Source organism: Acyrthosiphon pisum, chromosome A1, assembly GCF_005508785.2.
Source record: "Acyrthosiphon pisum isolate AL4f chromosome A1, pea_aphid_22Mar2018_4r6ur, whole genome shotgun sequence".
In the NCBI taxonomy this organism is placed as follows: domain Eukaryota; kingdom Metazoa; phylum Arthropoda; class Insecta; order Hemiptera; family Aphididae; genus Acyrthosiphon; species Acyrthosiphon pisum.
Genome location: NC_042494.1, coordinates 37,009,597 through 37,018,967, shown reverse-complemented (window position 1 = coordinate 37,018,967; position 9,371 = coordinate 37,009,597). Strand labels below are relative to the sequence as shown.

General features: G+C 26.6%; 1 protein-coding gene across 1 annotated transcript; it reads right to left on the bottom strand.

Annotated features, from left to right (window-relative positions):
* Positions 1 to 3,250: 3,250 nt before the first annotated feature.
* On the bottom strand, positions 3,251 to 6,736 carry LOC100573847. Its single transcript, XM_029486447.1, has 3 exons — positions 6,232 to 6,736; positions 3,636 to 3,805; positions 3,251 to 3,528 (listed from the first exon to the last, which is right to left on the bottom strand). The coding sequence occupies exons 1-3, from the start codon at positions 6,306 to 6,308 to the stop codon at positions 3,272 to 3,274; spliced, it is 504 nt and encodes a 167-aa protein (XP_029342307.1). The 5' UTR covers positions 6,309 to 6,736; the 3' UTR covers positions 3,251 to 3,271.
* Positions 6,737 to 9,371: the final 2,635 nt, after the last annotated feature.

Genomic DNA, 9,371 nt, shown 5'->3' with positions numbered 1-9,371 from the left:
TCCGACGAAAGTGTTTATATATTAACAAATGCAAATAAGCACGAGGTAGATTTATTATAAAAATGAAATATAAAATTGTATTCTTATCACAAATGGATTGTTTTCATGTTTATTAATTAAATGTATTATTTTAATATCTTTATGATTATGATTATGATTATGATTATGATTATAACAATATTCTTGTAGTTTTAGGAATGCAGCTATTGTTAAGCCGCGTACACACTTGTAACATTTTTTGTTACGTCGTAACGCCATTCCACCACTTGTCGGTAAATTTGGCCGCATCAAAGGATGTTACGCGCAAATGTTACAAGTGTGTACGCAGTTTTAGATTACCAAATTACTAAATTCCCAATACAATTTACAACCGGTAAAATACGGTTTTAGGGGCTATATACCTCCATGGCTCTTCTCGTTATTTACTATATTAAATAATTTTGTTTAGATAAAACGTTTTCACTTATCATTAATAACCCCCTAATCCACTGTGGAATAGTTGAATATTTTGAATTCTAAATATTACATATTTAGTATACTGTGGCAACTGGCAACGGGTTAACCACTAGGTTTACACAAAGTACGACGACAGTGTAATACAGTGGAATTTCCATATTACAAAGTCTCATGGGGCATAAAAAAAATTCGGATTATAGAGAATTTTGTTAAATAGAATTGAATAAATTTAGTTTCCAAAAATATTTCGTTAAACGGAAAATGTTGTTAAATGGAAATGGAAGTTTCACTGTAATACATTTAAGGCCGTTCTTTAAGAGGACGCTTCACGGCCATTTGTTGTCTTACACAAATTTACGTTCAGCAGATCACGTTAAGCTCAGTTGGTTTAAAAATTAGAGTGAATCGACCAAATATGAAACTTGATGATAAGAACATTATATGTGTTTGTATGTGGGTGTTTTACGACATTTCAATTTTTTTAGCTTTTAATTATAATAGAGTAAATTAAGAATAATCATAACTCACTTAAAATTTGAATTAGATATCGTAAAAAACAACAATACAAACACAGATAATGTTCTTATCGCCAAGTTTCATAATAGGTCGATTCATTTTAATTTTTAAACTAACGGGAGTTAACAGTAATCTGCTGAGCGTAAATTTGCCATGGTACACGTCTAGAAAGACGGAGACAACATATATCTGTATCGTCCTCTTAAGCCAGATTTACAGCTACGTACTATGTCGTGTCATGCGATGGAGTGGTAACAACGGTTACAACTGATGGCCATAATGGTTTAAAAGTTGAGCTGTAGTCAATTCTTGGTATACTCGGGTGCAACTAACTTTGTTATTACATGATAATATCAAAAAAGTAACGTCCAATCGTAATGCGATTTGATCAACTCGACACAGACGCGTAGCTGTGAACCCGGCTTTACAATGTCCGTTATAACGTTAACCGGCAGTTAGTCTAATATTCAACCAAAATTTAGTTCTTACCAACCCCGGATAAGTGATAAGCATAGGCGCAAATAGGGGGGGATTTAGGGGCTAAGCCCTCTCCAAAAATGTCCATAGCCCCCCAAACATTTCCTAAATTTTGTTTTAAGCTTATTCAATATTATCAAAAGTAAGTAATTATCTTTAGCCCCCCCCCCCCCCAAATCCCCAAATACTATTTGTGTCCAATGCCCATGCCATCCGAGCTCTAACGATACAATAAAATATAGTTTTATGCCTATTGTTTATTAATTATTACTACTAAAATAGATACAATATTAATAATTAAAGTAAGGTAACCTATATTTTAGCATGAAAATATCATCTTTCATAGAAACAAAATTAACTTAGACTTTTGTTAATAAAATTATTATTATTTTTGCTTATTAGTGTACCTACATCATAAATAATTTTTAAAATAAATAAAAAATTTGTTATTTAAAATGTCTATAAGTAAATCAAAACATATCAAAATATTTCAAAAATTGTATCATGTATAGAAGATGATAAAATAAACATTTGATAAAAATTTAAAATACCTACCAACGTTTAATCGTTTTTGAATAAGAACAAAATAATAAAATCGTTGTATGTTAACTTACGGGTGAATGTTTAATTTTAAACGCTCGTAAAAAATTAATTCGACTATCCAGTAAAAAAATTTTATGAATTTCTAACTCAAAATAATTTGCCATTTTTCATGATTTTAATGACATTTGTAAGAATTTTAACTTTAGACGTTCATAAAAAATTACTGTGGATTTACGCTCAACTATTTTTAATTTCTACTAACGACAATTTATGAGGACCGTCGTATTACATATGAATGTTTTTCGTCCAAATAAAAAAATTTTAATCGACAATAATTTTAAAAAAACTAATAGGTTAAACTTAAAATTTTCTTATGCCTATAAAGAGCTAAAAAAGAATCTCATTATTTCGAAAATTTGATGGTGCGTAGACATCGCTAATACAAATATTCTGTAAAAATTTCATGCTTCTAATTTTACAAAGAAATTAAAAATTACACATAGGTTGGTACATCACAAAATATATAGATAATATCAAGGCTGGGCAAGTTAATGATTTTTTTTAACTCAGTTAAGTTAATATGCACCAACAACAAAAAGTTAAAAGTTAAAGGTTAATTTAACTATAGGTTAACTCAGTTAAGTTAAAAGTTAATACACACTTTTTGTTAACTTTTTATTAAGTTAAAAAAAAGTTAATTTGTTTATACAATGCTAACATACTTAATTTTTTTCCAACCTAAAACTAAATTATAGACTATAGTGTTTATATCTTATACAGTGTTTCCATATTAGTTAAATTCGAATTATATACATTTTTTACTTTAAACAATTCACGGTAAATATTTTTTGACATGAAAACGAAATATACTGAAGTAGTGAAATATGATAAAATTAAAAACAAAATAAATTAACTTAACTTACTTCTTGAAATGAAAAATTAACTCGTTAATTTCACGTTAATTAAAAAAGAAATTTAGTAAGTTAACAGTTAAGTTAATGAAAAGTCAAAATTAATTAGTTAAGTTAAAAAGTTAATATAAAATTAACTTATTAACTTAACTTTAACTTTTTAACTCGTTAATGCCCAGCCTTGGATAATATTATAATATAATATTTATATTAATACAGAAGTACCTACAGTATTACATTTATTATTTTTAGAAAAATATATTTACATTAATACTATAAAAAAATGTCTTAATTATTCTTATTTATATTTTACATAGACATAATGTATTCATGTGGGTGGAATGAGAAATTTTCACAAGAAAATTAATTTAAAAATTATTTATGTAGGTTTTAACTCTTAATATGGTTAATATTGTTCTCAACCATAGGCACTCTAATAAAAAATAAAAATAATCATAATTTAAAACTAATAATTGTGTATAATTATATACTAACTGTATACCGATATCTTTCAAGTCTTGCTCAGATAACTTCAAGAAATCATTATACCGGATGTTTCGTTTGTCGAACACCGGCCAATATTTTTCCAGTGACAACTGTTTTAATAGTTTTTCCACGTTATAATCTATAATAATATACGTTCATAAATGATTGCAGAATGTTTAATTATAAAATAAACAATGTAGTGTGTTTGTAATAAGAAATACGTTCATTAAGTGAAATGAAACACACCTAAACGTTCGTCGCTTTGAGGATTTTTTCTGGCATTTTCCAATTTTTCTGACCACGTAGTATTCAACACGTTTTTTTCGTGTCTATTTCCATACTCATACAATAATTTCATAACTCTCTGGAATCCTTTAGAGATAGCTGTCATAGTCATAGTCTTACCAAAGTTATCACTATAAAAACAAGTAATAGATGTATTTTAAAATCTAAGGATATTAATATTTTAATTGAAGAGTTTTCCTGACTCTTATCGATGTAATGTGTACCTATTTTTTATTGGTCAGGTATGTGTTTATAAAGTTAAAGTTGGTACAAATATAAATATAATAATAGGTTATACATTAATAATATTTTTATAACTATGTATTTATTGCCTGTAATAGACAATAGTTTGATATAAATATATAAGAAGTCAAAACATCGAAAATATATTGTAAATTGTATTACATTATTCTATTGAGTATTGACTATATTTATAAATAAATAATATATTATAATCACGCATCAACATTTAGACAGTAATAAAAGGTGTTTTAAAAGTTAAAACATCTTATCTACCTACATAAGATTTATCGTAAATTTGTTAAAAATTTCACCCAAAATTTTAATAAGCAATATTTCAATTTAAGTTTTAGTAAGTATGTAAATATTAAACGCTGATTTAAAAAAAACATTTTATATTCAATTAATTTCCTGAAACCATTTAGAATTCTTTCAAAAACACACACAATGTAAGGAAATATGAATATCACGATATTATTTTTATTTTTAACTTTGAATAGTTAAACCTTAAATAACTCCTGTCATTATTTATACAATATATTATATGTATTACCTACCTATAAAAGTAAAAAAACAAAACAGGCAGTTATATATAATGTACCCAAATATATAAATTATTGAAAATCCATTTTTATTCTTAGGATTAAAATTCTGATGACATAATTATCTTTTTATATCATTATAAACATATTTTATAGCTTTCCTGGTAGATGTGAGAGATGCTTTTGGGTTATAAACTACAGTGATAGTCTTAAATGTCAGTATATAGGTTTATTTTATATAATATGATACTGTATATAATATACAAGTACCGGTTAATTTTCTATACTTTTATTTCAATATATTATGATAGTTAGTATAATATTTAATGTTTTCACTTTTAAATTAATTAATTCTAGTTCAGGGTGGTATCTCTAATTAATTAGAACTTTGAAATAAGTAGGTAGTTAAGTTATTCGGGTAATAAGCTTTCAAGTCAAATAAGCAATTTTGATCAGTATAACTTACACCTAAATCTTATTATGTAGGTAGGTACCTACCTATTTATATGCTAATTTCATTAATTAATACTAATATAGGTACATAATGCGGTGTTGTAAAAATAATTAGGTGAGACAAATATGATCTTGTTAATTTTAGATGGAATATTGTCATATGTGTAAAGTGTAGACGTGTATTCAAGTATTAGTTTTAAATATTAAATAAGTTTTAATGTTCAAGCCAGTACTCAAGTGTTTTTTTATTATAAATTAAGTACCTATCACTACCTAACTAGGTATTATATGGTGACCAGGGTAAAGCGGATAGCTGGGCAAAGTGAATAATGTCAATAACTTTTTGAATATTGGTGATTAAATAATAATGAGCCTACAAGTTTGCATCAATATGTATCTTATTTGCTGAGATGATGATTTAGTATCATTAACTAGATTACATTCACCATAAAAGCGTTTGTATGAAAATAGTTAAATTTCTTAAAAAAATACATGATAAGAATTTAAGGTTTTTTAAATAATATTTATTAATTAACTTTTTCAAACTTAGTTTATTATGTTCATAATTATATTAAGTTTATATAGTTATTAAACACAAGTTCCTAAATCACGTATACTAAAAAAATTATGTTTATTTAAGAAAATATCAATCTGGGCAAAGTGGAAATATCATCTTTTTATGAAATATTTTATTTTTATTTGATGAAGAATATCTAAAAAAGAATATCATATTTCGTGTTTATATTATAATATGAAAAGATAATTTTTTATTCTGTTTTTATTTTACTAAGAAAAATTTTATATTTTATATTTTTTTATGATTATAAAAAATTAAATATAATATTTAAAAATGTTATTTTTTTACTGTGAGTAAATTTATTAATATGTGTTCGCATTCATATTATACAATTATTAAATGGAGTAGGTAACATAAATTATTTATTTATCTCATTGTTTACCACTTTGCCCAGCATATGTTTTCAAAATGAATAAGATTCCATTTTTAAAAATTTTTCATTTTTTTATTAATTGAGTGCTTATTAAATTTTTTGAATGATTAAATAACGAATTTGAGAAATCAATTTATGATTATATTAAAAAATAGTTCTTAAAATAATAGTTTGGACACCATTTTTTGACACATAAAGTTAACCTATGCGCTTTGCCCTGGTCTCCCATACCTACATAAAAACTATTCATATACCTAATCTTCTGACTAAAAACATGTTAAAGTGTAGATTTATCATTATAGGTATACACTATATAGGTACATAATAAACTGCAGTGCATTTTGCGTTCAACAATAAAAAAAATCTACTAACATTACGTTACAATTGGCTTGTTTTTCAATAAAATACTCCAATATTTCTTCTTGATTGTATAATACCGCATAAAACATTGCAGATCTGCCTAGTTTATCAGGTATCTCCAAAATGTCAACCTAAAAAATACGTTTAATTAATATTCGTATTATATGCCATTTTAATTCTAAGAATATTTCGATCATGTCCATTGGTTCAATCGAAATAGTCGGCGTTTAGTGGTATATATTTTACAGTGGCTACAAAGATAACATGCCACACTATCTATAGGTACACTCATTAGTTTGGAGTCTTTAGAATGCAAGGCAATACTTAACGATGCAATTACACCAGTTTGCAGCGTCCGTTCAATTATCGATGGCAAAAATGTGACTGTGGGTAAATTTGTCTTTCGGTACCAGCGCTTGTATATTGTCCACCTCAAATACTACATGCCGATGTTAAAAAAATCAACTCAATTGTTGAATCATTAGAAGTTATAACCTGTTAATCCCCACTCCAAGTCTTAAAAAAAATATATGAAATCAATGCATGCACTACTGGTTCCTGGAGATGACCATTATAAACGGCGGTGGCTCGTTGGATCATCTAACAAATATATAGATGTTTGTCACGAAGGAAGAATATCGCGAGAGTAGCCAGAGTAGGTGTGAGTAGATAGTAAACCTATATTGAGTGGGAAAATAGTTTCGTAAAGACGAGTGGCCTCAATATTGACAAGGGTTTCACTAAAAATAGATATAAATAATAAATATTTGCAAAAGAATGCCGATCGAATAAGATATATGACTTATAATAGTATAATGAGTCTATAGAGGTTGGCGACTAACAAAGGTAGAACTGACAAAACGCAATAGACATGTGTGTAGTGTTAAATGTGAAAGCAATCGGTGATCGCAATTTGAATGCATTTTTTATCTTATAGGTACTTATGAAATAGTTTACATAAAACCTTACCCGCTATAAAAGAAACATACATATTTTAGTAGAATACCAATAGAACATAATATACCTAAATAATATAATCATTATTTTAGATATATTTTTACTAAAGAGTAAAGACTACATAACTTACTAAGTACCTACCTCTACATATATTATGTCTTAATCGATTTAATGAATATATTTTTGAACACATCTATTGTTTTCGTACCGTTTTAACAAATTAGTAAATTTAACAGTTTTTAAACAGTTATAACTATGTGTATAATATGTATAATACCTACAGAAGTATAGTAATTATAATTAGTACCTTTTGTAAAATAATTATTTTTTCATAAATTACAGTTCATTTGAAAAAAAATAATTAAATTAAATGTTATTACTTATTTTATACATAGCCTTTCTGGAAAGAAATTTGTGCCAAAATCATCATATTAGCTGCTTGTTTGAAAAGACCGGAGAACATGCGCTGCTGCAGGTTGGTACCGAGTGTAGGCTATATTGTAATTGAATATGCCGGTAGCCGGTAGGCAGCAATCATGGATGTGTTAAACGAGTAACTACATAGGTAAATAGTTTATTTCATCTTCTTTCACAAAAACAATATTTTTATTCTATTTATTTTAATTAATATGTTATGGTAAATTTAATCTAACTAGTGGTTAAAATATTGGCGTGATTGTTCAAAATTGTATTAATAAGTATAATTGTATATTTGGAAATTTTGATTAATTACCCATCATTAAAAAAATGTGACTGCAACAAAAATAAAAACATATGAATACCTGCGTATACCTCTACTAATGATTCGTCTACATACTAATATATAATATTGTTATAATCTAAAAGAGCTATTAAAAATTGTCTATAAATTTATTATAGACCTAATTTGTACCACTATTGTTAGGTCCAGTGATGTAGTCCTAAAAATCTTTATAGGTACACGCCTTATCATTGTAAAAAATAACTTGGGGGGCTACGCCTAACCTGCGTACCAGGATTTTCGTTAAGGGTACACGCTTAAATATAAAAGTAGGAGGTACATGCCGTGTACTCGCGGTACCTTCCACTACACCACTGTAGTCAGCTCAAAATATTTGTACAACACTAAAACTACCTATCTGTTTATGATGAAATTTAAATTAACCATACATTATTCACTAAAAATACAACGTTTAACACATTGAGTGCCAGGCCAAAAATGACAAAACTGACCATTCTGACCGGGACATTTGTTTTATAATGTGTTTATCGTATAAATGTGTATCATTATCAATACACACGGCACAAATAAACATATTAATTGTGTATTGAAATTGATACACATGGCACTCAAAGTGTTAATATTGATGGTTCTTGAAAATAGTTTTTTTAAAATTATTTATTCTAATCTTATACTTTCGTGTAATTCTTATAATAAAAAATGCATTAAGGATTTTTTAAATGCAATTTTAATCAATCGATCAATCGATAATCAGATAAGCTTACATATTATTTTGTTACTACCTTGAGACAACACAACATAACGTCGTTGGACCCCGGAGGGCGACTAATGAATATGACTTGTATAGTGACTATATAGTCAAGACGCATGATACAAATTATCATATCATTTCTCATTATCTACTATCTAGTATACAGTGCTATGTAATTTTGGTTGCCTATATTTATGATTATCAGGAGAAATTAAGATTGTAATAAATGAAAATAATAGACGGTTTATTATATTTTAAAATATGCCTTAAACATATATTTTAAAAATATAATTCATTGTTAGTTTTAGTAAAATGTTATAAAGTTATAAGCCATTTTATCTTATAATAGGTATTGTACAATTAACTATTAGGAACTCTGTAGAAGTAAGACATTTTTTTTATAATGGTGTATTACAGTATTCTTTTATGTTTTATTAGAGGCTATTATTATTATACATTTTGACAGATTTTATTTTGTTGAGATTTTGAGTTTATGCTATCTGTTGGAATAGATTTAAAATATTTTTTTTACAATAATACCTACACTGATTAGCTAGATAACAAATAGAATATTATGTACCAAGTTCAATTGTGATTAGGACTCATAACCATAGTTTTTATACGTTTTTACTCCTCCAACTTCCAATAATCTTTTAAATAATAAGATTTATCAAACAAGTTATTTATCCACGTTAATTGTAAATACTAAATATTTCAATGTAA